Raw genomic sequence first — 27,824 nt, 5'->3', positions numbered from 1 at the left:
TGAAGTTATGGAGAGAAATAAAGTCACTCTCACCTCACATATGTACATTTTTGTAAACTACTCTTCCTTTTTCCATAATAAGGTTTGAATTAAATTCAGAGTAGTCATGTAACACCACGTTACAGCTTTACTCACTACAAATCATTGCTGCCAGACTCTTCTTCTTAAAATTTCATTTCAACAGCTTCTTTCCCTACACTTCAGTCTCCTACTCACAGAAGGAAAGGAGTAAGGGTTGGGATGGATTAAGGACCAGGTCATCCCTCCCTGCCCAAGAGACACATCAACCTCTGAAGTGATAAGCACAGAAGGAAAAACTGTACCATGCAGTGGGCAAACAAACCTTGCAAGCAAAATCTAACCCAAACTTACTGCCTTTACCTTGGCAAGCTGGCTCTGAGTGATAAGTAACTTCAACCTTGAATTTTAGCAGCAGCCATCCTGTAAAGCATCAAGAAGAAAGATTCAAAGCAACAGGATGGACACAGGTCTAAGCTAACAGAGATCAGAAGCTCTGACTCATTACTGGGAACACACAGCATCCACTTCAGCTTCCCCACAGGAGGAGACTGAAATCAATGTTTCCACAGAGGAACACTGCTTTTAGGAGGGAAGATTGTTAGCTCAGCCATACCTAGCTGCAATGTGCAGTGCTGAGGTCACAGCAGGAAAAGACTTAATTAAAAAATACTTCAGAGAGCAGACGAACATCCAGAGTACTAACAGGAGGTGAGGACATGAACTTTGTGTAAATGACAACCAAAAATGAACAATACCTGTGAAGTTTAAAAAGGCTATGTGCTGCTTTCCTTTCCTACTCTTTTGAAGTTTTGATAATGCTTTATAACACAAGTCAGACCTGAAACACCACAAGAACACATCGCAATACATTTCCTATTTAAGGCATTTGCAAAAATTAAAATCCAAGTCTATTAATAGACATTGAACTGACACTACAAACAAGCTGCTGGTATGAAAATCAAGTTATAAACATCCATTACTTTCAAAGGAGCCATAAGTTAAACTTTATATAAGCATGGTCAAAAAATTCTTGACTGGATGCCCATCCACACCACTAACTTGGGTGCACTTGCTCAGAGCTGCTGTTCTGACAGCTTGCAAAGGGGAGGAGCAGCAGCTGCCAGCCCAGCACAGCCCAAGGAGGACAGGCTGATCTGGATACAGATACAAACACACTGAGTGTCTTTGCTCCCATCCTGAAGCACTAAAAAGCACCTGGGACACACAGGACTATTTCAGGGACTAGCCCAAGGCTTCACAATCTGGTCCAAAAGTGAAATGGAGACACATCACCGGTCCCACTGAAGCTTCAAAATCAAATCCATTTTTTACTGAGGATATTCCCACCCCACTAGGGACAATGCACACATACCAGATGCCAACTATACTTTAGGTATGGAAACCACAGAGTTTTATTCACTCTTCCCCTGCAAGCCTGCTCTCCAGTTACCAGAAGCACAGCAAGCAGTAGCAGGAGAGAACCCACATCACTACACAGGGCAAACTGGATTATTTGTGCCAACCAAGTGCAGAACTGCTTCCCAAATGCTCAGCACAGCCTCCTGTTAGGTGAGCACACATGCTCTCAGTACTGAACCGTGAGCAGCATCTGTTGGTGGAGCTGCACAACTGCAGGCAAGGATTTTTAAGTCAGACAGGGAAAGAATGGCAATGATCTGGTGAGAACAGAGTTTTTGAATTAGCTATGGATCCATAACATGCACAAGTTAAGGTGATATTTAATAACCAAGGTGAATTTTTACCCTATTTCCATTAAATAACTGTTCCATCCTTGGGCTCTAAGCTATCAACATGTACTGGTGTTCACACCAGTGCTAAAATACCATCAGTGTAACTCAGAAAGATGCAGCACTCATACTTCAGGCTGGTTGTGTGGGGGTTTGTTATTATTGGGTATGTTGAGTTTTGAAATTACTTCATATGCCATTTCATATAGATCCAAAGCATTAAGCAATTGCAGTCAAAAGCAAATATTAAAAGCAATTTCAGCAAGACTAGGAAACCTACATGGAAAATAATATCCTCACCCGTTTATTGTTGATTTCAGCGCTTGGTAACGCGGCTGTTTGGAACTCAGTGTGAATACAATGGAAGTTTTGCAGAAAATCACACACCTGGATTTTTTCACATGTATCAAACACATCTGAAGTTTAAAATTTGTGTGCCTTGACTCGCTCCTCACTTTACAATGTCTCTGTAGGTTTGTCCATTGTCACTGATCCCACAAGAGTCCGACTCAGTCTCTCCATCAGGTGACAGACAAATTCAAAAGGTAGATTTCCCAAAGACGGTCTTCTCTGTAGTGCATTGTGCTAGTGCATTCAACCAGTGTGTCAGTGTTCAACCAGACAAGCTTGGGGTTGGTTGGTTGCTGTTTTTTTAACTACACAATACAGAAATATAATTTTACATGTAGCTTTGCATGCCTTATGGCTGCTTGCCCTACTATAGGACAGTGCAATAAATACAAATATATGCACACTAAAAAAGATTTAACTGCCGTGATCTACGTCTCCTTTATGAGTACAAATTTACCTAGTCAACAATATGACAAATTTAGCAGAGAAAGTGGCAATGGCAGTAATATTCTACTACAAAAACAAGGCTAGAAGCAAAGTGTTCTCAAGCTACAGAAAACTTGCTACCTCCTAATATATGATGTAGGGCCCAGTTCTGCCAAGTGCAGAGTTGTGATCAGTAGATTGCATCAGAACATGCTTTTCCCCCCATTTAACAATGAATACTTCTACAATTTATTTGGTTTTGATAACTGTTTATAAATAGCACACTATAATGACTATTAAACTATACAGCAACATGACATTTATAGCCTAATCCTGAATACAAAGTTCAAAGAACATGACTACAAAGGCCAGAGAGCAAATGTCATCAACTAAAAGCATTTCCACTTCAGAATTTATTGAATGTTCTCTTACACAGATGCTTTTCAATCGTGAAAAGGAACAGGATTTCCTACTCCTTCTCTGCCCCAGTAGCAGTTTAGCCACACATCACCCTTATAAATTAGTGATGGATTTCAACAGGTAGCCCCTTGGGGCTATATATTTTATATACTTTATATATATGCACATTTACTTTGAATTCTATGTAAAAGTTGAAAAAATGTTTGAAAGAAAAACTCAGAATATATCACAGCATTTTCAGCAAAAAAAATACAAATTAGTTTTATAACGACTATTCAATTTATCAAACTTTTTTTTTCTGAAGTATTTACCTTTAATTATGTACACATTACAGGAAATAAAACTTTGTCCACAAACATTCTCTAAGATGACAGTTATCAATAAAATGATAGAATAATAGCAGGAAGAATATTAAACAAATGGGGGTGATCAATTTCTGCTTTTAAAAAGTAAAAAGTCACCATATAATTAAGTACAAAAACCTGCATTGAATGACAACTGCTGGTGTAGTAACTTGATCAGGTATGGAGACCAAGAGTATAGTAGAGCCCTATGGTAATAATATTTCTGTAGCATTTCCACTTGGTATGTATATACTAAATGTTGGCAAAGTTTCTGTAGCATTAGCTTATACAAACATAGGAGTCCTCAGTCTGCTGCATAATAGGGAACAAGAGTGTTTTACTTCTCCTGAAATGCACCTGAAATCCAGAGTGTCACTTACAAACTGCATAATGTAACTTTTCTTCAGAAAAATATCTGTTTGGCATCTCCAGGGCTCTGTTCCATTGGACAATAGGGGCATTTTAACCTGGGGACAAAGACAATGTGTTAGAACTGGGGCAATGTGTGACAACAGAGCATTAAAGGTACTGAGTTTTCCCTCTGCAGCAGGAAACAACTGCACTCTTAAGCCACAGCACTTTACCTGGCTCCAAGAAAAGTCCCCTTTAGCTGAGAGAGAACTTACCATGCTTCTCCTTCTAGTTATAGTCTCTCACCTTTCACCCACAAGCCCCTGAATTACTGGATTATCATAAAGAGCAATTTCTCTGTAGTTATTATCCCTACTTGTGGATTTGCTTGTTGCATTTTAGAATCACAAAATGGTTTGGGCTGGAAGAGACCTTAAGGACCATCCCATTCCAACCCTGCTGCCATGGGCAGGGACATCTTCCACTAGAGCAGGTTGCCTAGAGCCCCATCCAGCCTGGCCTTGCAGAAATTTTAAATCAGCTGGCAGCTTTCACTGTGGCTTCCTCAATATCCCGTTCATTGTAGTGTCTGGCTCCCAAAATGCTGTGATTTTCCAACCCGCTTAGATCAGCTCCTGCAGGCTCTGACTGAAGGGTCAGCCTGGTCTCCCTGCTGAGGTCTCTCAGTCAATCCCACCTACTTACAATATTTCTTCTTTTGGAAGAAATTGATTCTACTTTGAAGCATTGATCCATTTGGCTCCCCATCTCCCACGTTTGGGCATTTTACCTTCTTCCCCCACCCACCCCTCCAGAGTTAATACTGTCAGAGCTGTGCTGTCAGTAAAACTGATCAATGAAAGCACCAGGAATGAGTGATCAGGGACAGGAATGATGCAGCAGCAAGTTTACAGCTTCAAATGGCTAAAGTCACCCAAAGTCACCCACAAAGGCATCCCTTAAGGCTTTTCTAACAGGGCACAGAATGTAAACATCACTTGACATTTTCATTCATAGCCTCAGTTATTTTCACACTGGATTTCCCAGAATGACTTAGAGCTCTAAATTAAGCTGACAGCCTCCACAGAAGCTGTATATATTCAATCCAAATAACCACTGTTCTTCCTCAAGAAAATCTGTAGAGATTTCTCTCTCCCATTTCCTTCTGCCCAAAAGCCTGAAGCACACCACAGATATCTAAGGAGGAGTATTTCCACAGTTATAATTCCCCTCCTTGCTCAATTATTAAGCCATATTTCCCCTAGAGGTTTAATTTTATTTTTCAAGAGATTTTTCATGCATTACTAACCTTGCTCCCAAGGAAAAACTGTGTGTGTAAAGCCTTCCAGTTTGAATTTAAGACAACACAATGGTTGCAACGAAGTGAAAAATTACTCTGCTTGCTGCATTCCTTCATGCAAGCTCACTTTCAACACATCAGAGGGTTTATCATGCTTTTCTCCAGTGCACCAACCCAGCTTATGCAGCTTTCAAGCCATTCTCCAGGATTAACAAGCTTCCACCAATCACATCATTATGGACTCAGTTTTCCCAAAATACAGTATTCTAGTCTTAAGACATGTCCTTGTCTGCATGTTGTTTGAAATAAAAGAATGGTACTTACTTGCTGCCATTAAACATTTTATTCAAAGCATCTCTGGATATAATATGACCACAGACTAATTTCATAGGTGGATTATTATCTGTTGTTTGCTGACGAAGAATGGGACAGGCAAATATTGAATGATACCAGCACTTTTTACCGAGGTCCACTTCAATCTGTGAAAAAAATTAACATCATTTATCTCAGGAAATTACATTTCTAGATAAAATCCCTTTAGGTCATGGCAGTTACTTAACAGATTTCACAATTCAGCTGTGAAAGCAACAAAATCCGTTGTGTGGATGCCTGACGATATCCCAGCCAAAAACACTTAACTGTGATCTTAAAATGGTGATTTATGTTGGGGATGGGGAGTAACAACAAAACAGCATATTCTGCCAAGGGACAGGTGCAAATTTTGTTGCAGATCTATGCTCTGGCAGGAAAACTGAGCTGGTGACCCATCAAGACTTTCTGGAAATCACTGGCTAGGAAATAAAAAGTAATTTATAGATTTGATTTTAGGGGGAAATTAAAAAAGAGAAAAACCCTTGGATTGACTATATTCATGTTCTATAGCTTCTTGAAAGGCTCTGCTAACACCTTGCTGTCATGTGAACAATGAAGCATATCACAACCACTAATTTTCAGTACCAACACAGAAGATACTTGTGCAGCACAACTCTTGCCATGAGTACAAAATTATTTCAAAAAGGGACATATAACAGAGAAGAACAGGTCTGTGACTTCAGTAATTAACTGAGAACTGCAAAAATCACACCAGAGCTCACCTGGCTCTGAGCAGTCCTCTGTTCTAAGGTTTAACCTTCAACAAAACCTGACAATGTGACCTTTTCATGCTACTTAATCTGTCTTTGCACAAGGAAAATAAGGTTTCCCACCCCCATACTGCCTTAGCAGAAGACACTACAGATCCTTCAGTTTAAAATGCAAGGAGACACATGTGTATTATTAACTGATTTGCATCAGACAGGAATCTTTTTCCAAATGCTCCCTAGCTATTCATTCCTGGCTGGACAGCAAGGCAGGAATCTGTCACACTCAGAGGATACACTCTCAGCACTACAGAAAACACAGCTGGGAGAAAACTCAGCACTCCTCCTTACTCTATAAATGAATCTCTTCCAGCTGCAGTGGAAGAGGCTAACTCAGTTCATGCCCAGTTTGCACTAAATAAGTTTCCTTTCCAAATCAGGAGCAGGTCACTGGAGAGCTGCACATGCTTGGCAGGAGCTATAAAGGGAAACTGGGGTTTCATAACAAGTGAACTTCATTTCAACTGATCTAAATGAGATGTGCTGGAAGCATAATGCACTGGATCCCAGCTCCTGTGTCCCCAGATGCAGCAGTAATTCTTCCATCTCCTGTCTGCCTGATAAAGAGCCAGTGCAAAGCAAGCCCTGGACTAAGCTCAAGCCTAGCTAGGGGAAGTGAATGTGTCTCTGTGGGATCCATTTTCTTCCCAGTTATACAGAAACATCTCTGGGTAAGTGGAAGGTGAGAGCATCAGCTTTTAAGATCATTTATCAAAGATCCTTCCAATATGAAAGGGGATAACAAGTGAAAGGGGAGGGGCAACAAACAAAACTGAGAGGTACAAACCCTGACGAACAAAAATAATGGAGATAACAAGAAACAACTTGAGAGGTCATCAAGAAACTGCAACCAAACCTGGACTTTGAAACAGGTACAAATCTAAACCTGAGGGTCTCTGAGGAGAGGGGGTCAGCAGAACTATAAAAACTGTAGGAAGAAAGCGCAGAGGAAGAAGACTGCAGAGGAACAGCTGGAAAAGGGTGTCAAAGGGGCTAGGAGGGCCATGCTGCAATTAAGGATCCATCAGCACGTGTTTGCCTGTGACTCTGGAGTTTGTGCTTTCACTGGTATGTGAATGGCAATCATTTCCAGCCAAGGAGAAGGAAGGCATCTTGGCTGTCTGTACTTTTGTTTCAGGTGAGTGCTGTGTGGGAGCTGCTGAGGGCAGTGCTGTGTCTGGGGCTGCCTGTGTGGCTGCTGCCTCAGTGTCTGGGGGTGTCTGTGAGCCCCAGCCCTGGGCAGCAGAGATCCCCAAATCCCAGAGCTGCTGGAGGTGGTGGCCATGTAAAACATCCTGTAACATGCAGCACAAAACAAACCTGAAACAGCATTTGCCCTTAGAAATCTGCCCCAGGGGTAGCTCAGCCCCCACTCACCGGGAGCTCATCCTTCTGGTTCCACACCCCCGTGCACTGCCTTTGCTCAATTACTGCCTTGATGTTGATTAGAGCTGGTAATGCTACACAACCTGCTGAAAAACTGCAGAAAAAGGACATGTTAATATGAGGAGCATGTTAGGAAACCAACACTTCTCACATTTCTATTTTAAAGGTTAACTGGGAGACAAGGTTTTTGTATTTTTTCATTTACATCTTGTTATACCTGAAGGGAGCTTAGAGGTACAGACAAGCAAGAGTTTTGGGGCAGGTTATCAATTATTCATGTGTTTTAGGCTGGGGCCCTCAGGTACTACATTGTGGACAGAAAATAACAGTTAATCCCTCCTCTGAGATTCATAATGAATTGATTTCTTCTACCACCCACTTTGATTTTGAGCTGTACAGGAGGAAGACATAACATTAATTTATACAGGATGTTGCTCTCAGCTATGGTGGAGTATGTGCAGAACAAGACTTTCCATGTAACCCACACACATACACACAACCCATAATCCTTTAATTATATATAATTATCATGTAAAGAAACATGTCTTTCCACCTTCACCATAAACCAAGAAAAGAAATGCAGAAAAAGCAGGTAGGTAAGGAAAGGGAGGAAACCAGGGCCTGTGACAAGAACAGCAGTATAAAACTGCCCAAAGTCTGTGTCCCAACAAACAGTTCAGCCTCCTCTGGGATTTACCCACTACCAGAATTTAGCACATTATCTAGAAACATTTCAGTATTTTACAAAAGAAATTATGACAGACTTTTCCATGAATTAACAGATGAGTTGATGGATTTAAGTCTAATGACAGTACTGGAAATCACCAGCAACAGAAAGAGGATTTGACCTTGCTATCAGCCTGCTCTGTTTGGCAGATTATTTTACTATTTGTGCCAGTTTTATTGTCTACATAAGTCATGCCTTTCCTCTACCTGAAACCTGTGGATCTCTTGCCTAAGCTAATATATATATATAATATATATAAATAAATTATATCTCTCACCTCCAACTGGCCATTTTAACTCTTACACTTGGCTTTTTTGTTAATTCAGCCCAGAGTGTAACTTGTGTTAATCCTGTGAGAAGTCTAACAAACAGACTAGTAGTATTTGTGTGAAAACATCTCTGAAGAGCCCTTTCAGAATCAGCATTAAGAAAGTGCCCTCTACTCATGTTCAATAAAGCAAAATATTTTACAGCAGGGATTTCACTTCCAGCTTGTTTAATTCCTAAAGGATCTGCAGCACTCCAAGGTCACACCAGTTGAGAACAGCCTTGTTTATGACAAGAGCATCAATAGCACCTATACAGTAAATACATTTCAGCACAATCAATTCCACACCAGGAGCAGAGCAAATGTCCCACCACTCCAAACATCAGGAATAGGGATTTTCCACATCACCAAAAATCTCTTGGCCATGTGCTCTGAAAACTGCATTTGCAGCATCAGTGCATGAGCAACGAAAATCTAAGGGAGTGCTGGTTATTTGCATGAAACAAGAGGAAGATGAAAAAAAACATTTAAGCTCTAAATACCTATAAAATACTCCAACTGAAACTTGAAAGTTTATTGTAGAAAAATTAGTCTGAAGTGCTCCCTTTGTTGTTTCTGTTGTATTTTGTAACTGAGGTACAAACAGGAAAAGCAAAAGGCTTAACAATGTGAGAGCTCTGAACCAAGCACAGAAGTCTAACAATAGTGAATGGAAACAGTAAAAAGAAAAAATAAAGCCAAAACAAACAAAAAAAAACCCGAAGCAGTGAAGCTTCTGCTAAGTACCAAATCCAGCCTAGAAAGACACAATATCATTTATTTTTTGTTTAAAATTTTAAATGAAAATGAGAGCATCAGGGGAGTGTACTGGGGAAACTGACATGCAAAGGCTAAATAGCAGCTAATCTGTTTTATCTTCAAAGAAGCTAGAAGAAGATTTGGTTGGGTTTTCTTCATATTTCCAACAGCCTCCTACAGATTTGCATTTTGTCAGATTAGCTACTGAGTTTGAAAGTGCCTCTTTCTTCTTTGCAAAAGAGGCCCAGCAGACAATTTAGAAATTTTAGCAGCTGAAACCACAACATAACTGTTAAGCATTCTTTTAAGAAGATGACTAGTAATGTGTGGGGAAAAAAAAAAAAACAAACAAAATTATCAAATGCTGATGGAATCATGGCCACATTTTCAGGGTTATTTTTCAGCTGAACAGCAGGGACAGCTGTCACACATTTGTTGTGGGAATGACTGGCTGATTGCCATCCTCATCTTTAGCAGTTATGTCTAAACTATGGAAGATAAATTCCATCCAGAAAGGCTTCCTCTTGAGCTGCAGTGGTGCAGGGTAAAGTCCAGCACACAGGAACCTCTGCTTTTTAATCTTTGCAGACTTGTTAACTGTAACTATACCCTGCATTTAAGGCAAGCTAGTCAAAAAGTCATTTCTTTTGTCTTCAACAAAAAACAGGAACCAAACCACGAAGTACCTGGTCTCAAAAGCAAGAGAAAAGCAGCATACCTAACACTGAGAGGGGATTCAACTGAGAGGCCCAGGAGAGCACAGGCATCCCTGGTGAAGATGTCACAGATGTCAGCCCACTGGTTGGCATCCAGGAGGTGAACGTAGGGCGAGTTCTCGATGCCCTGCCGCAGGTACACCAGGCTGCCCATCAGAACCTGGATATCTGCAAGGGACCAGGAACAGCAGAGTTTGTACAACAAACAAGAGACTGGGTCCCCAGCTGGAGCTTTCACATGGAAAACAGGCAGATACACACAAACAATTACAGCCATGACAGCCAGGAGAGCTCCACTCCTGCTACTTTTTGGCTGGGGAGTTGCCAGGGTGTGCTGCCTGGGAATTTGCTTCTAGCAGCTTTAGTTTTTTGGTAAGCTTTCTGACACACACAGTACCCTAAAAAAATAGACTTTGTTGGATTCAGCTTGAGATGGTTCATTTTACTCACATGACCTCCATTTTTCAAAAGTTTAATTTCTCTTTGTATTATCCCACGCAGCAGAAAATAGCAGATGACTATTCCAAGAACATTCCTCTGCATTTTTAGCACTTGACTCTGGCAGCAGGCCTATTCTAGATGCAATCTACATTTTATTTAAAGAGTCAAAAACCTTAAATTTCAGCAAATGTGCAATCATTCAGGTATTATTTTTGAGCCCTCTTAAAAAAAGAAGAAAGAAGATAATTCTAATTGTAAGGATCTGGGTTATACATGATAAATCCAAAAAGAAGCAGCCTTTAACAAACTGAAAAGAATGGAGTAAAACATATTTGATACATGTTTTACTCCAAGGTGCTATATCCCAATGCTTTCATGTGACCAAAAATGTACCTTTCTGATGATTTAGGGCGAAGGGCTGGAAGTTTTTCGCATACTGAAGTGCTTCCCTTTGATTTGCTGTTCCACCCATCAATAAACTGATGAAATATAACCTGTGCAGTTTGAATTCCAAGGAGCTGTTCTGGGCCATCAGCATCTCTCTGTTGGAGACCGCCCACCTGGAAGAACGAGGAGGTACAATGGGACGTGACACCAGAGTCATGAAATGGCAGCCCACAGCAGATGAAATCACTGCAATTATCTATTATCTGCATCTATTTCAAGGCAAGTGGGACTGTTCCCTGAACTTCTGAGAGCCTCTACAGAGCACAGAAAATGGCAAGGCCCTTTACAAGTGATGGAGCTACACAGGGTGCACAAAATGTGGACGATGTTAATTCTGGTGCTGCTGTAGAGGTTAAGCGCTGCAAAATTCAACATTCACTGGTTGAAAGACAGGACTAAATTAGGCACAATATAAGGCAGAAATAGCTCAAGTCTATTGTATTTCAATTAATAGCACTCTGAATCTCAACAATTACTGACAGTTCTTCAGCTGCATGTCAAGAAGTTTGACCAAGAACATTTTCCAACGTCCTCATACAGCAAACACGTTGTCCAAGGCACTGTGTTCGTGTGTGTGCCTCTGTTGCCCTGGAGAGGGAAACTGCATCTATGGGACCTCAAAGACTGACATCAAGATCTCACAGTGGGGGAAGGAAATCAGTTCAAATATTACACTTTACCCTGCTTAAACTTTGCTGTGTTATTTTCAACTTGGACAATAAAAATATTTCTCATTTTCTGTGTCTCTTTCACCATGACAACACTAATGTTTGGCTCCTAAATAACATGAAAGAATTCTTAAACATACAGAGAGTAAAATGAACTGAAATTTTCAAAGCATTTTATGCAAGTTTTTCTTTATTATTTAGAATTTATACATCCCCTTCTTGTTTTTTTGGTACTGTTTTTTTTTTTTCCTTGATTCCATTTAGTCAGGCCTAAATCAATCCAATCTTTCTCTTAAGAACCTCAAGTTTCAATGTCCTCCAGTACATCTGTTTCTCATTAGTGTTAATTAGTTCTACTATTTTCACTGTGGGGGCCCTATTAAGCAAAAAGCTTTTCACTTTTTAGCAAGGAAGTGAGGAAGTCTGTGTTCCTTAAAAAAAAACAGGGTATGTGAGGCTTCTTTTCAATCAATACTAAAATGAGAAAATTAAGCATTCTTACTGTATTGGGAAGGCTTTCAAAGCAAGTCAGCCTTCTGCATTAGGATGTAGCATTAATGAGCAAGTATCCACTTTCAATTTGTTGTGGTGGAAGTATCAGGAGCCTGACTTCACTGGCAAGGCTTTGTAAAGACACAGTAACCTTTCAGTAGGAAACAGTGAAAAATGGAGCCTTTGAACTAAAAACAAGCCCTACTGTCCCCAATTTCAGGCAGTTTCAGATTTTCCTGAATCTCCACCAGGAAGGAGTGAAGAGCACACTCACTAACCATGGGTGCTGAGTGCATTTTTGGGGTGGTTTGATAAGTTGGGGGGGTATAATTGTATTTTTATGATCAGTGGGCACAGTTTAAACAGGATATTATGGCAATAAAGTACAATCCCAGCTACAAAAACAAGAGCCTGAGGTTAATAACCATAGACTAATAAGCAGATGAAGGACAAAATCTATTATAAATAAACACTAAGACTAGTCCACAGTGCCATCAATGAGATATTAATCTCTATTGCATCAAAAGAGCTCCATCCTCTCCCTGCCAATATTTGCACCCACATGACAGAGTACTTCATCTTGCTGAGGTCGAGTCTATTTTTCCAAATTAGCTTTTAGGCAGGCTTTCCATTTTTAGGTCTTTGAGTGGCAGCACAAATTTGTATCAGAAGAAAGCAACCACAGAGGCAAGGCCTGAGGTGCTCAGTCTGGGACATGCTGTTCCTATTTCCAACAGAAAAACAAAAAACCAGCAAGGGAGCTTTAAAACACTCAATCCACATATTCTCTACCACTGCCCAAAATTATTAGTAATCACATCACCTGTCTTCCTACCTCTTCTCAAAATGACACCCAGTCATTTTCACTTCTGAGACTCAAATCCATCTGAATTTTTTTAAAGTTTACACTGTACTTTGCAAACCACAGGACTCCCTTCAGCTCCCACATGGGATTTAGATGTTAAAATGAATTTACCAAAGCCTACTAAAGATTAAATTAAGTTTAAATCATACCCCAAGGACCCAGCAAATACCAGGACCTGTGCAACTTGCTGTTTACAGGCAGAAGAGAAGAGAGCATCTCTTTTACAAATTACAGCCAAATCTGTGAGCCTCCAAGTCATTTCCACCAGGACCTCACACAGGGGCCCAACCTGGGCTCTGAAGGGCCAGAATATATCCTGAAAAATAACTGGATTTCTTTTCCCATCATCAAACTACAGTGAGAAATGTCACTGGAAGTTAATGGGATCTTGCAGGCATACAAAGATTACACAGCTCAGAGTGCAAGGCCAGATTAGGCCTCTATAAAAGTCAACTTCCACACCCCACATGGGAAAACAAAAAAGTTATGGCCAGTCACATTCTATTTAAATCTGAAAGGTCATATTTTGAAGTGTTGAAATTTGTATTAGAAAGAAAACTTGTATAACAAATACTGTTAGGGTCTTTCTTTTTTTGAGACACAAATATTAATTTCCATCACCTCAGCAGGTCCTTTTGAAAAGTCATTCATTTGACAACTCCCTTCCCATGGCAGTGACCAGGAGCCACCTGTGTTTGTTTTGTTTCCAGCACAGAGTGAAGTTGAGCACAGACAGAGAGTGCTGGCAGAGCCAGAGAAACTGGTTGGCTTTTAATCCCAGCTTTTCACAATTTTGCATGGATAAAACCTGCTATACTCCACTTCCTGGTTCAGGAGACTGTAATTAATCATCCTTGTGTGACACTTTGCTTCAACACCACTGTCAGCAGCCTGACCCTGCAATGGGCCAGTCTGGGGCTGTTTCAGGCTGAACTTTTATTCACTGGTGCCAATTTTAGCCCAAGGAACACAGTGCCACTTTCTGTCATATGGAGGCCATTCACACAGCACTGGTTTCTATCCTTCCTCCTGCACACTTGTGTCTGCCAGGAAATAAAAGGGAAATACCTTCACAAGCATCAGCAGTTCTGTGGGCATCTAATGCACTGGTTACCCCCTCAGCCAGAGAGCTCAAACCATGACATTTTGTCACATGTTGATCACCCTCCCCAAGAGCCATGGTTTTTACATCAGCAGCACCACTATAAATAAGGCCCCTCTGTGCCCAGCAGCAGCCAAGAGAGGCAGACAGCATTTGCACTGTCCAGTTGAAACAGAATAAACATTATAGACAGAAATAAGATGGGGAGGGGTAGGCCAACACACAAACTGTGCTGACAATACACCCCATTGTCTGCCCATGCAGCTGGAAAATAAAAATTCCTTTGAGGGACGACCATGCCTTCTCCTTTGTTTGAAAAACATTTAACACATTGCAGAAACTACATGATACAACTCAGTAGCTAAGAGTAAGGCCTAAAGCACTGCAAACTGGAGCTGAAATGAATTTAGAGATTTCAGGGGAACACTCATAACAGCAAGTTACTGTTCCTCAGGGATTATCCTTCACAGCTCTGCTATTATTTGAACTACAAGATGTATGTGTTGTAGCTGACAGTAAATCTTGTTTCAGCTGTAATATCAGAGTTGCTTCCCTTCAATTAGCCAATTCAGCAGCAATAAACCACCCTTTTCCACCTTTGGAAAGCTTTCCACCTGTGTAACTAGATTCAATGACCAACTATTTAGGTCAAACTTTGCATGACCCAGAGGCATTACCCAGGATTTGGTCAATGAAAGCCAGGGTTTGAATATCAGAGTGTCCCTGCACTCAGTTTAGATGCCAGTAAATGCTCAACTGACACACCTATGTTGGTTCATGTAAAAGGGAAAAGAAAATGTTTTTAATATGAAAATGTACTTAACTGAATAATGCAAAAAATTCTATCTCAAGTGTAAGATCTATGCTCTGAAATGAAGGACAAATTTTGAATTTTTTTTAGTTTCACTGTTTTTATTTTTAAAAGGTCACTTTAAAGTTGGTTAAGCTGTTTTGTTTGGTTGGTTGTTTTTTGTGTTTTGATTTCTTGTCTTACTTTTGAGAGCAACCTAAGGTTAGAAAAGTTTGAAAAAAAACCAGGATGAGGGGGTTTCAGGGGGTTTCTTATTGTTTTTTTCAGGAGGAATCTCATTAACAAGTGCCACTGTCAGCCCCAGGCTCTTCCCACCCTCTGGTCCCTTGTCTGGAAAGGGAGGGTGACTGAAGGACAAGTGAGAACTTTGATCCAAGTCAAGTTCTGCTCACCCCAAAGGCTTCATGGAACCCAACACCTTTAATAAGTCCTGGTATCCTTCACAATGGGACCTCTTAAAAAAAGGTTACTAATGATCCAACAGAAGGTCAAGCACCATCATTGGCCAACAACTTTTCCTCCAAGTGATGTTTCTTCCTTAAAGCAGCACCACAAGTGATTTTAATCTAAGAAAGAGACCCTTAGTTAATCACTTCCCATGGGGAGTGACACAGAGGGGGTGGAAAAGGAAAGATTCACTCAGTAAATTCACTCACTACCCCTCTCAAAGGACAAGCAGGGACCCATCAGAATACACTAAAGAGAGTATTGAAAGTGAAAAAGCTAAAGACCTGTTAAAAGCATTATTTTTAAACAGTGAGGAAAATAAATGAGTGGACTCACTCTAGTGCAGGTCTCAAAACTCTAACTTTTAATGCTTCCAATATTCGATTTAACTCCACAAATGGTTCTTTTTGACTTTGATCTATTGATAGACCAGATTCCTAAAAAGAAAAGAAAAAACAAAAGGGCACTTTTTAGTTAAAGCATGAAAAACAATGGGTTGGCTGACAGTTTAAATATTCATCTGGAACATTCAAATGAGGAAGCTAAGACAAAGCTTTGTTTTCCTCAGTGGATAACCTTCAACACCCACACTTGTTACCTGACAGAGCTCCTCAGCTACATCCAGCATTCCCTGCCTGAAGAAGTGCTCCACCATCACCTCATTGAGGATCCTCTGGCTGTCAGCCTGCCAGCACCCATCGATCCCCACGCTGCTGATGTCCGAGTCAAAGTTCTGAAACACACAAATTAACAGTTAATAGGCTGCAACAAACCACCCCACATCACTTCTCTTTAATCATGCAGGACACCTGTGTCTCCACCCTGATGCCTTCTGCCTATTACTCACTTGGCCCTCAATTATCTCCAAAGTGAAATAAATACATGGCAGCTTCCTTCATTACCTCCTGTGTAGGAAGAAGAAGAAATCTTTTAGCTCGCTCCTTTCAAGTCAATATTATTCACTACAAGGAATTACAGCAACAAATTACAAGTTTAACTAGAAAGTTAGAAATCTAGTTAGCTAATAAAGGGGTTTGAGTCCATGATGAAGCCACATGATGAAGGAAGTACCTGCATATGAGAAAACTGAAAACGTTTAGAGAACAGAACACAAAATCACCTACATTAGAATCAAGACAGAGTCATCAATGTATCTCTATCGGTACAAGCACACCAAATTGCAAGTAATACTTTAACTTAAGGATTTTTTACATATCTGGAGACTAAGCAATGCTGAAAAAGCAAAAAAAAGTCACTTCTCCCCACAACCAAACAACAAAATTCAAATCTCTGATGACCTCAACATCCCAACAACAGGATGAGCTTTGAAGATCCAGGAGATATTTTTTAGAACTAACCCAGATGATCCCAGTGCCATTTATTTTTAGGCCAGTGGCCTACGGACATATTCCAGGAATAACTGAAGACACTGTCACGCTGACTCCTTGCTAACACTTGGCACTGCTTGGCACTTTGCCTCTTGGCAGCAGGAGAGCAACATTTATTCTAATCCAAGATATAAACCAGGATTTTTAACTGCTAACATGTTTTATGATCAGGGCAAGCAGGTTTATTTTAATAAAAATCCTCACCCACTGCTTTAAAGAAGCCTCTTGCAAAATAAAGAGTCTAGAAGCCAGTGCATTGCTTGCTGCCTGCTCTGATGACTACAGCCCTCTCCCAAGAAGGAACTTCAGAGGAGCTGTGGCTCTGTGAGGATCCACAGCCCTGCACAACATGGGAACACCAGCCTCCCACAAACACAGGTTTCTGTCACAGCAGGCAGGGCAGATAACACCCAGCTGGTACCAGCTATCTTCCCATGCACAGCTCAGCTTCACACTGCACCTTCCTGTTACTCACCACTTACTAATTTCCTTCATCAGCACCTCTACATCCCCTTTGATGCTGCTCTGTGTCACCGTGAAAAAGGGACAGACTTTTCATCCCTGCCCACACAGCTCCAAAGCCACTGCTTCCTTCAGGGCTCTCAGCAAACTCTCAGTCAAACATTAACCTTAGTCTGGCAAACTGACTTTTCCACCTTTCTGAGATGGTGGAGCGAAGTGAGCATTTAAATTATTGCCATTGATTCATGTCACACATTTAATAACATTTGCACTTGGGTGTCTTAACCTGTAAGCTCCTTGTCATGCTGTTCACCTCTAAGCTGTATCTTGAAAAAGACAAGCATCTTGAAGACTGAGGAATACTGTTCTTATTTGTGCCAACCATTCAAATTCTTAAAGGTTCAGCAGCATTGCTGCTCTGCTCTCAGTGTCCACCCACCACCAGTAGGTAACACAAATAAATCCATTAACAAAGCACTAAAGGATGTAAGACAGGACTCAGAATGCACATTTGTTACCTGGCTTCCAGGGTGGAGATCATCTTTAATCTAAAAATAATGAACTGTTAAGTTATTCTTCATGCAATTCCAAGTCCTAGCAATGACACAATCCCCTAAGCAGAAACTGGACAGTTCTGGACAGTTACCAACCAGGGAAGCTGCACCTATGCCTCAAACATTATCACATCATTTTCACTGCTCAGGGGCAGAGATGCTGAAACTAATTACCTCAGTGCTCTCACAAAATACTCATTTTCTTTTGAAACAGCAAACCCATCAGCCCTTACAAAACCCCACCACTAGATCTTTCCAAGTCACACAAAATAAGTTGTCAAGTCCCATGATTCAACCTGAGGACCTCAGTCATTCTCTGACCAACTCAGTCTTGGTTAGGTTCTCATTCTAATAATCTTTTTTTAGTTTGTTTTAAACGATTCTGAGGTCTATATTAAATGTGGGATTCTACAGCTCTGCTTCCTCTGGGTCCCGAGGAGCTTTAGGAACTGATTGCACAGATTACAGTGAGTGACTGCCACATGTCAGAAAAAATTATCACTTGCCTTTGGCTTATATATTTCACAACTGTCAGGCATGAAGGATCTGCTGGTGACTACAACCCTCAGTTTTGTTTGGTAAATGCTAACAGTATGCTAACTGACAGCACGTGGGGTTTAATAAGATTTCAACAGTTAAAAGCATTTCTGGAAGTTAAAAACTCCAGAAAGCTTAAAACCCAAAAAACACAAAATAACCTGTATGTCAGCTAGTATTCCTGAAGAACACATCTTTTCTAAAAGCTTGATTTGCAAGCCTGGGGCCAAAATGTACAGAATTATGTGCTAAATACAGGAATGATACAATGTACAGCACATTATCAATACCTGTTAGAACATGATGACTTCAAGATGTTCACAAACACAAGATGGACATTTTCCACCAACATACAACCCTCCATGTTACACATACAACCCTCCATGTTACTCATAACAACAGGACATGAAGAAGGATGATGATTAAGGACAGTTTTATTCCTCAATTACTCAGTTGAGATTACTTTGTGCATTCCTCCCTTCTGAATTCTTACCCAAAATACAAATAAAACATTTGTTTATCTTCTCTGTTCAATCTGTTTACACATAACAGAAAGTTGAACTTGCAAAGACTCTGTATTTATGTAGCCTCATTCTTCACATCAACACAATTAAATTATATTCAGTAAAGGTTTTTTGTGTGTTCATACGCGAGTTTTTACATGAAATGAACACTACTTTAGGCAAAAGGCTGCTTTCCCAAAACAAAGACTGGATTAAAATGTTTGCCTTATAACAGATATAAAATTGAGGGGGGAAATGGAAGGAACTACCCTTTACTCCTCTTACTTTCCCAAAAGAAGGCATTTAACCACTACTCAGATTGTTCCTATAGGTTTGATTTACCAGCCTATCAAACATGCTTTGAGATTAATTCAAATCATTCCAAAGAGTGACTGATTTACAGGGACACTGATGAATGAGCCACCTGATAACAACTTGCTGAACAACAGTGACATGATGAGTTCTGCAAGCAGAGCAATTGCCAGGACAATACAGAAAAAACTGGATGCAAACATTTCCTTTCAAAGGAGAAAATGCTCTTTGGAAGACAGGGTAGCCTTTGGTGGATCAGAAGCATGCAATCCACATAGGACTGCCATGAAAAGAGGTTCAGCTTATTAGATAAACCTTCCAAACAACACACAAAGCTCTGGCATTTCAGACTTCAGTGTATTTGATACCAAATTTGAACTACATTTTGCTCTAAGGGTTTCTGTTCTCAGAGTGAACTCTGCAGGCAGACAAGTCTAGGGCCCAGGCAAGTTCACAAGCAACAACTACAATAACTTAAAAACTGACCAGACTAAACTTTTTATGTAGGTATAACCCTGTCCCATATGGGAAAAAAAAGAAATTTAACCTGAAATTGCCACTGGGAGATAATACAGAAAGTTCTTTCCCAATCCAAGCTTGCTAAATAGGAAGTCTATTGATTCTACATGCAACAGCAGCTGCCATTTGGCTGTGTCACATGAAATGAGTACCAGTATTAGCACATTTCCCAATCTCAAACCAGGCCACTCATCTGGGCCTGAGCATGCAGGGTTAGCAAGACCATAAGCAGTGTTTTGGAGATGTTCATCTGTCTGTCCAATAAGTGAGGGCTTACATGTGACAGAAACAGAACTCCAGTCTCATGAATCAAGGCAAGGGTTGTGCTTCCTTAAACTCTAATGAGTGTTTTAGTTTGGAAGCAGCAGGATTTTGACCAGAATGTGTTGAGAATCAGTTCACTACATCAATTACACTTAATTACTTCTACTGGTTTAAGCTTAAGTACATTATGGTGAAGGGATGGGGGAGGGCAATTCCAGTTTGGGACTCTGGTGCCAACAAAGACTTTGCTGATAGGTTCCAAGTGCAGTTTCCAGCAGCACAGGGAAAGTGCATTAGGTACATATGGAAGATTTGCTTCCAATGTTACAGTTCAGGGAAATGCTGAATTTCACCTGGATTTAAACATTACACACATTCATCTGACAAAAAGGCCCAGTCCTTAGGGTGTATTTTAAAGCAGGCCCTTTAAGATACTACCATATTGGGGAAAATAAAAAAAAAATATTGATATTTATTTTATATTTATATATTTATGTGTTTTTATATTTATATATATAATTTATATTTTATATTTATTTTATTTCCAGCAGCACAAGGGAAAGTGCATTAGGTACAGATGGAAGATTTGCTTCCAATGTTACAGTTCAGGGAAATGCTGAATTTCACCTGGATTTAAACATTACACACATTCATCTGACAAAAAGGCCTAAACTTTGGGGTATATTTTGAAGTAGGCCCTTTAAGATACTACCATATTTGGGAAAATAAAAAAAAAATTGATATTTATTTTATATTTATATATGTATGTATTTTTTATATTTATAGATATAATTTATATTTTATATTTATATTATTTCCAGCAGCACAAGGGAAAGTGCATTAGGTACATATGGTAGATTTGCTTCCAATGTTGCAGTTCAGGGAAATGCTGAATTTCACCTGGATTTAAACATTACACACATTCATCTGACAAAAAGGCCTAAACTTTGGGGTATAATTTAAAGTAAGCCCTTTAAGATACTACAGTTGGGGAAAACTATTAAAAAATTCCACCAAGGACATATTTAAGGAGACAATCCTAAGTTGTGCTCTGAACTTCACAGAACAACATCCTTTGTTACAAGCAGAACTGGGGACTTGAGCAGCTCCCACTGCTTTTAATTTTTTAATGCAAACACCACAGACATTAAGTGAGATTGAAAATCCAGAGGAACAAGCACACTGCACACAGCCAGTTGAGCTCATCTTTGAAGACCTCACTGAAAAAGCCCTTCTGACACTCAACAGGAACAGAGCAGATTAATGGGATCCTTTCTACTATTTTACCAAGCAACATATTTGAAATTTTTTTTAAAATTGTTTTATTTACATCTATTATTTTTTAAATAAAAACACTATATAAACTTAAAACAGCAGGACAGAACACTGAAAAAACTATTCCCATGACAACTGAAGCAGCAATTTGGAGATTAGACTCAAGCCTAAGCTTTATTATGCTTGCAAGCATTTTCTTTGGCTTATAAGAAATACCATCACCAATTTCCACTGAACACTTACACCCTCTCCATACAACCTGGGGCTGTCCTACCTCAGAGGATTCAAATGAAGAAAGTATGGCTAAACCCAGAAGTGAATTTGTACACAGTCCACTTTCTAAAGCAGAATTGGAAAGTTCAAAAACTTAGGACAAGATTACATAGATTTATTTCAGGCTTCAAGCTGGTAATAAGGATGGAATTTTACTCTAGTTAATTGGTTTAGATACAGAAGCAAGGATTTGAGACAGATGCATCCTTAAGCTTTGGATAACAGTGACGTGTGGATTAAAGCTTTTAGTACAAAGTTTGAACTGTCCACGATGGGCAGTCAGATATAAACAAAAAATACAAGTTTCATGGACATTCTGCCTAATAATGCAGCTTTATGTACTTTGTTTCTTCATCTCATTATTGTTACATTGTGCTTTAGCAGATTACCATTACTACCAAAGTTGAAATGAGATTCCCAAAGGATAAATCAGTGCTGTGTACTGAACAAATGTTTAGATCCTGTCAGAGGCACAATCTGATGTGAAGCTATCACAAAAATGTCCATAACAGCAAGTATCAGACTCCCTGCACACAGAACTACTTTTATATAAGAGAATTGAGGGAGAAAAGCATGGCCTGAAAGTATACATATGTAGCACCATTTCAGTATAATTTCAAAGAATTGTTAATATTTAGCTACAAAAATAGGTACAAAAATCATATCCCAGTTATTGCTGAACCTGGAATTCAGATGTCTCATATGTAAAGCACCAAAGATAAGCTACCCTATCTTATTATTTAGACACAGAGACTGTGAAATGCTCAATCTCCTCTATTGCTCATTAAGAGCACTGCTACAAAATTAGGCTCCCAAAACCAGTAACATCCCTTTAAGAGGTACAAAATGCCTTCTTAAAAAATTCTCTGGTCTTACAGGATCACAGAATGTTTTAGGTTGGACCCTAAAGATATCTCATTCAACTCCCTGCCATGGGCAGGGTCTGCCCATTGGACCAGATTGCCCAAAGTTGCTTTGAACACTTCCAGGGATGGGGCAGACACTTACACAGCAAAATGGCACTTTAGAGTTACCTGCTGGTGACAATTAGCTAGAAATATATATATACACATAAATAAAAACTAACAGTATTTCTTACTGAGACACACATTGAGGAAAACATTTTGCTCAACTGATAAAACACAAAATAGTTCTACATGCTGTAGTGTCTATAGGGTCTGTTCTGTAAGGAATCAGGAGATTTGAGCTGTCCCAGAAGGAACAGGCTGTCTGCAGTGAGTTCTGAAAGCAAGTACTGTGCTGCCCACTGGCTTCCCTTTGCTTCTGCAGCTGACAGAATATTTAGTTCAGATTAATTGTAGCAAAAATCCAAATTTTGTGCTATAATGTAACAATGCAGTCAAAGCACAAAAACAAATACCTTATCAATGGCTTTTCCAACTCTGGATACACTGCTGTGGATGTCTTTGTGGTCTGAGGCCAGCTTCTGGACTGTGTCTTTTATTCTCTTACAACACTGTGTCATAACAAGTGAAATCGTCCCCGACAAGTCCCCATCTTGATCTAGACAAAAGAGAGGAAAATCACCAACTTTGTTACAGACAAATGGGAATATCAAATCTCTTAATATGCAACAACATCAACTGACAAAAAGTGGTATTAAAGAAATGCAATCTAGAGAGTCTTTGCAAAGCAAGATCAGCTTAACTGAAGGCAGATGTACAGGAATTCACCTGTATGAAAACTCTCCTGTGGAATCAGGAATCCAGCTGGGTGCACAATAACTTTGAACAAGTACAACAGTTTAAAAATTTAATGTAAAGGTCTCATGTGTCCCAGTCACAGCAGATGAATAAACATCTCAAAGTAACACTCAGTTCACAAATCTCTAAGGACACAACAGAAGGATACTGAAGCTACTGCAGGATCAGTTTGCTTTTAGACAGCCCCTAAAGGTACATGAGAATATAATGTTTAACTTCAACAGGGTGCAAGCAAAATGAGGGTGCAAGCAAATGTGGATTAATGATGGCCCAATTAATTCCTGCCCCACAAGCTCTGAACAGTCTCCAGTTTCCCTTAGTGGATGAGAAACAGTCCACAGAGGACCTGTGGACCTTGTTATGAGATTTATTCTCTAGAAACTGTGACATTTCTTAGCTGATGTCCAACAGGTTCACTGCTGTATGACCCACTCTGTGAAGAAAATAATAAACAGGACAGGCTTACAGACCCCTGACCACATCACAGCTTACGCCCTTTGTGCCTTGATTTAAACATCATTCAGAAGCTTGAGTCAGAAAAAAAATTACATTTTTTTTTGGTGCTTTACTTCAGTTCTTTCTTCCTGCTTTTGATTTAAAAATACAAGAAAAATCTCACTTCCCGTCTTACCTCTGAAGGTCTCTCCTGTCTCAAAGTTGAAGAATTTTTTCTTTAGGGACACAGACTTAGCAGCCTTCCACTGCATGGGAAGGTTAATTTAAGTGGGAGAGGATCTCAGAAATGTCTCCCTAATATTCCAGACCCAAAGCCTTCATGTGAAAAAACAAAATCACCCAAGTATCTCTTTAGAAGAAGGATTTTATGGCAAACGTGTTCACTTTTTAAGTTTGTTCCTTTTTGAGTTCATATTTTAACACATCTTTGCTTTCAGCAGTGTGTTAAGAGCCCAGTTTCTGCAGAGAGCAAAGAGAATCCAGAAAAAACTGCAATCATAGGGAGTAGATAATAACTTCACAGCCATTTTTCTAGGCCCCTTCCTTCTTGCACCCCCTGAAAGCTGCTGCTGACACTGTCACACACTGAGCCACCCCTGTGAGCAGCAACAGCTCCTGCCCAGCCCCAGCTGGGCAAGTTTCCACAGCATTTCTGCAACAGCCACGGCTTCTAAGAACAAAAACAACCTTTACCATGCTTTTTTCTCCCTGCAGCCCCATGAAGCCAAGGATCATCTCCTGGGCAAAAGGCTAATGGGGTTCTGTGGTTTTTTTCTAGGGGATGAGAGAGGAGAAATAAGACTGAAATAGTCACTTCAGTGATTCTGTGCATCCCAAATTAAAAGTGAAAATTCCACTCAACTATTCCAAAAAGTTCATCTCCCAAAATTACTTCAAGAATAATCATAATGTCTTAGTTGCTATTTAAGTTTTATGACAAACACTTAAAATAACATGAAGGATCTTTAACTGTCTCATTAATTTTGCCATGGCAAAATGACCAGCCAGAGATTATGTAACAAGCAAAATGGAAATACTCATTCTCCAAGAAATAGAAAGGCTGAAATGCACTTTCTGAAAGCCATTAAGCTAAAACCCAAACAACCCACACGGGTGCCTGCTCTTACCCCAAGCAAAGAAGTGAATTCTTGGTCCCTGACATTGTACAGAAACCCAACACCAGCAAAGCAATGAAAATGTCTACAGAGGAAAAGCCATCAGAGCCACAGAAGGTTTCCCCTCTGCACCCCTCTCCATCAGCTGCAATCAAACTCTGAGCTACCTGCACTAAATCAGCAGGAGAAAGCCTGCAGCCATCCCTGCTGGTAATTCAGGGTGCACAGGACAGAGACAGCTTCCCTCTGTGATGTGTGTGCTAAATTTTAAAAAAATTAAATATATTGGCCCACAAACACCAAGCACAGAGCAGAGTGCAATGCCAAGTTTACTCAGGCAGACACACTTATACCATCCAAGAATATGCCATCCTTGGCTACTCCAGGAAGACAGATTTATTAAGAGAACAGAGAAGGAAAACAAATTTGTCTTCCCATTCACAGGCCTGAGCATAGGGCTGGTCTGCCCTTAGGCTTTAACATGAAATCAGCTCAAGAAATTTTAATACACTTTGAGGGGGGCAGAAGGAAACCAGTTTAGAGGTGAAGGCAGTTTCAACAGTTTCTCCTTCTCCACCCACTTCCTTTTTTATCCAGTGCCTATTTAAGGTCTTTTCATACATCTTTGCTCTCAGATCTTGTCCTAACCTCTTCTTCAGCAGTGAAGGCTTTCATTTCTCTTTCTTTTTTTCCTTTGAAATTACATCCAGGAGCCTATTTCTGCAGTTCATAGCCCTGAATTAGACTTCCACATTAAGATGTCTGGCTGCCTTCAATTCCATCCATTTTCAAAAATCCTCAAGATAGTGTGTAAAAGCTGAAAATACCTGTTCTTTTCAGAAAGTTACAAATAACATGTTAAAGAAAAGAGAAAATAGTAAGAATTTTGACCCCTATGAATCCAGCTCACCCTCAGATGCCAAAATTGTAGTCCCTAGATATCTGAGGGTGCACTAGCAATGTAGTGGCTTCATTCTAGAGCACTTACTAAAAGAAAATCCAATTTGGGATGTGCTCTCTGGGACAGCATCACCTGGTAAGTGCTGAAATTATTCACTGGACAGTGCCAAATCCAACCTGGATGGAAAACCCAATGAGGATCCTGAAGGAATCACACACTGGAACCTTCTAAATTCATTACAAAGAGAGTAAAAGCTCTGGAGCTGCCACAGGAATGTCACAGCCAAACCTTTACAGCCCAACAAAGACCAACACAAGCGTGAGGGTGACACACACAGCTCTCCAGCAAGGTCAGCACCTCAGTCTGTGAAGACACATATTTTAGTGACTGTCCTCAATGCCCAAGCCCAGGCTGTTCCAACCAGCACAAGTAACAGTTACTGAAACACAGCTCAAAACAATGCCAAAGAGACCAAGCCTTATTTCATCCCAAATAAACACCTCACAATCAGAATTCCATGTTTGCTCTCCACAGAAATTTCTGGCTACACATAGAGCAGCTCCAGCACACTGGTGCTTGTGTTCCTGGAATTATCCACACTCCTGAGTGAGCTCTGCACCTGTATTTGCACAGGCAAACAACGGCAAACACGTTCTCCCCCATCCAAACAAAAACAAAAGCAGAGCAGCAGCACAGTTGCTCTCAAGTTTGGTTTCAGGAGCCTGCAAGTTCCTATTTTTAATCCCTGAGCCATCACCCGCTTCCTGCACGGCCTTGGGTAAATCACTTCAGCTGCTTCTCCATTCCCTCCCACTCCAGCAAACACGGCACTACCTCCGTCCCCGGGATTTCGCAAGCTTTAAACGCCCCGTGTTTACAGCTCTGCAAGTGCCCAGCATCAGCTGTGACACAGACACAAGGCTTGTTTACCTCCTGCTTCACCGCCAGAGCCGGCCGCAGCAAAGGAACACAGCTCAGGGACACAGGAAAAGAGAGACAAAAACAGAAAAGAAACGGGGGCGGGGAGTGGAGGGGGAAAGCAAACAGGTCAGCTCTGCCCTATTTCCTCTGTATTTCCCCCGGGATGACCAACCCGTCTGTAACCCAACACAAACCAGGGGCACGCCAGAGCTGCTGGCCGGGAACAAACCAACCTCTCCAGGAGGCCCGGGAGGGTGAGATTGATCCCAGAATTATGGAATATGCTGAGCTGCAAGAGACCCACCAGAACCATCGAGTCCAGCTGCTGGCCCTGCACAGGACAGCCCCAACAATGCCACCATGGGGCTCAGAGCATTGTCCCAACACTCCTTAAACTCTGTGCTGTGACCACTGCCCTGGGGAGCCTGGTCAGTGCCCAGCCACTCTCTGGGTGAAAAACCTTTTTGTGACATCCAACACAAACCTCCCCTGCTCCCAGCTTTTAAATGTTCCCTGTCAAAAACGCCCCAAAGCTCCGGGGGCTGCGGGAGAAGATCCCCGGCACAGAACCCTCAGGATGGGGGTCCCTGGAGCCCGGGCTCCCCTCAGGATGGGGGACCCTGGAGCCGGGGCTCCCCTCAGGGGGGCTCCCAGCCCACAAAGCCCGAAGTTTTCGCGCGGTGTCCAGCCCACAACACCCTAAATTTCAAGCTTCCCCTCCCCGGAGGGAGGAGCGGGGCCGCGTCCCCTGGGCAGAGGGGGTTGCGGGGGGCGTCTGCACGTACTCTCGGTCTGCAGGATCTCCCTGCGCAGCCCTCCCGCGTACTGGATCAGCTCCTCCAGGCTGCGCTCGCACAGCTGCCCGTATCCCGAGAACTTCTGCAGCACCTTCTCCAGCTCCCGCTCCACCGTCACGCACTGGTCCATCGCGCCCGGGCCGCGCTGCTCCTCCTCCTCGTCGTCCTGCTCCTCCTGCTGCCCCGCGGCCGGGCCGCCCGGGCCCCCCGCCAGCCCCGGCCCCCGGCCGGCCCCGGCCCCGCTGCCCCGCGGCACCGTCACCCCGGGCCGCCGCACTTCCGCGCAGGCAGCGCCGCGGACACGCGGGGACCTCACGGCGCTCCGCGCAGGCAGCGCCGGGGACGCCTCAGCGAGGGGCCTTGGCGCAATGCAGGGCGGAGCGGTGATTTTCGGTCAGGCGGCGCGGCGGGCAGCTCGGGCGCGCCGCCGGCGGTGGGGAGGGGGGCGGGCCGTGTTTTCCGGTGTCCCGGGAGGATCAGGAAGCGCTTCCCGGTCAGGTGGCGTGTAGGAGTCAGCCTGGGAACGGGGATGCTGTTGCGGTCAGGCAGGGAGAA

The 27,824-nt window shown here is 41.5% G+C and overlaps 1 protein-coding gene across 1 annotated transcript; it reads right to left on the bottom strand.

Moving 5' to 3' along the window:
* Positions 1-2,046: 2,046 nt before the first annotated feature.
* On the bottom strand, positions 2,047-27,533 carry RMND5A (required for meiotic nuclear division 5 homolog A). Its single transcript, XM_036382293.2, has 9 exons — positions 27,258-27,533; positions 22,737-22,879; positions 15,867-16,001; positions 15,605-15,705; positions 10,830-10,996; positions 9,998-10,163; positions 7,478-7,580; positions 5,286-5,440; positions 2,047-3,777 (listed from the first exon to the last, which is right to left on the bottom strand). The coding sequence occupies exons 1-9, from the start codon at positions 27,397-27,399 to the stop codon at positions 3,714-3,716; spliced, it is 1,176 nt and encodes a 391-aa protein (XP_036238186.1). The 5' UTR covers positions 27,400-27,533; the 3' UTR covers positions 2,047-3,713.
* Between the last annotated feature and the right edge of the window lie 291 nt (positions 27,534-27,824).

Source organism: Molothrus ater, chromosome 4 (genome assembly GCF_012460135.2).
Source record: "Molothrus ater isolate BHLD 08-10-18 breed brown headed cowbird chromosome 4, BPBGC_Mater_1.1, whole genome shotgun sequence".
In the NCBI taxonomy this organism is placed as follows: domain Eukaryota; kingdom Metazoa; phylum Chordata; class Aves; order Passeriformes; family Icteridae; genus Molothrus; species Molothrus ater.
The sequence above is the reverse complement of the archived record's forward strand: the minus strand, read 5'-3'. Positions and strand labels throughout refer to the sequence as shown.

Bases quoted from the DNA above. Each gene is read 5' to 3' on its own strand.
- RMND5A (XM_036382293.2), bottom strand. From the start codon at position 27,399: ATGGACCAGTGCGTGACGGTGGAGCGGGAGCTGGAGAAGGTGCTGCAG. The intron at 15,706-15,866 runs GTAACAAGTGTG...TTTTCTTTTTAG, and splicing joins TAGCTGAGGAGCTCTGTCAG to GAATCTGGTCTATCAATAGA. The intron at 3,778-5,285 runs GTAAGTACCATT...CTTTGTCCCCAG, and splicing joins AAAATGTTTAATGGCAGCAA to GTTAAAATGCCCCTATTGTC.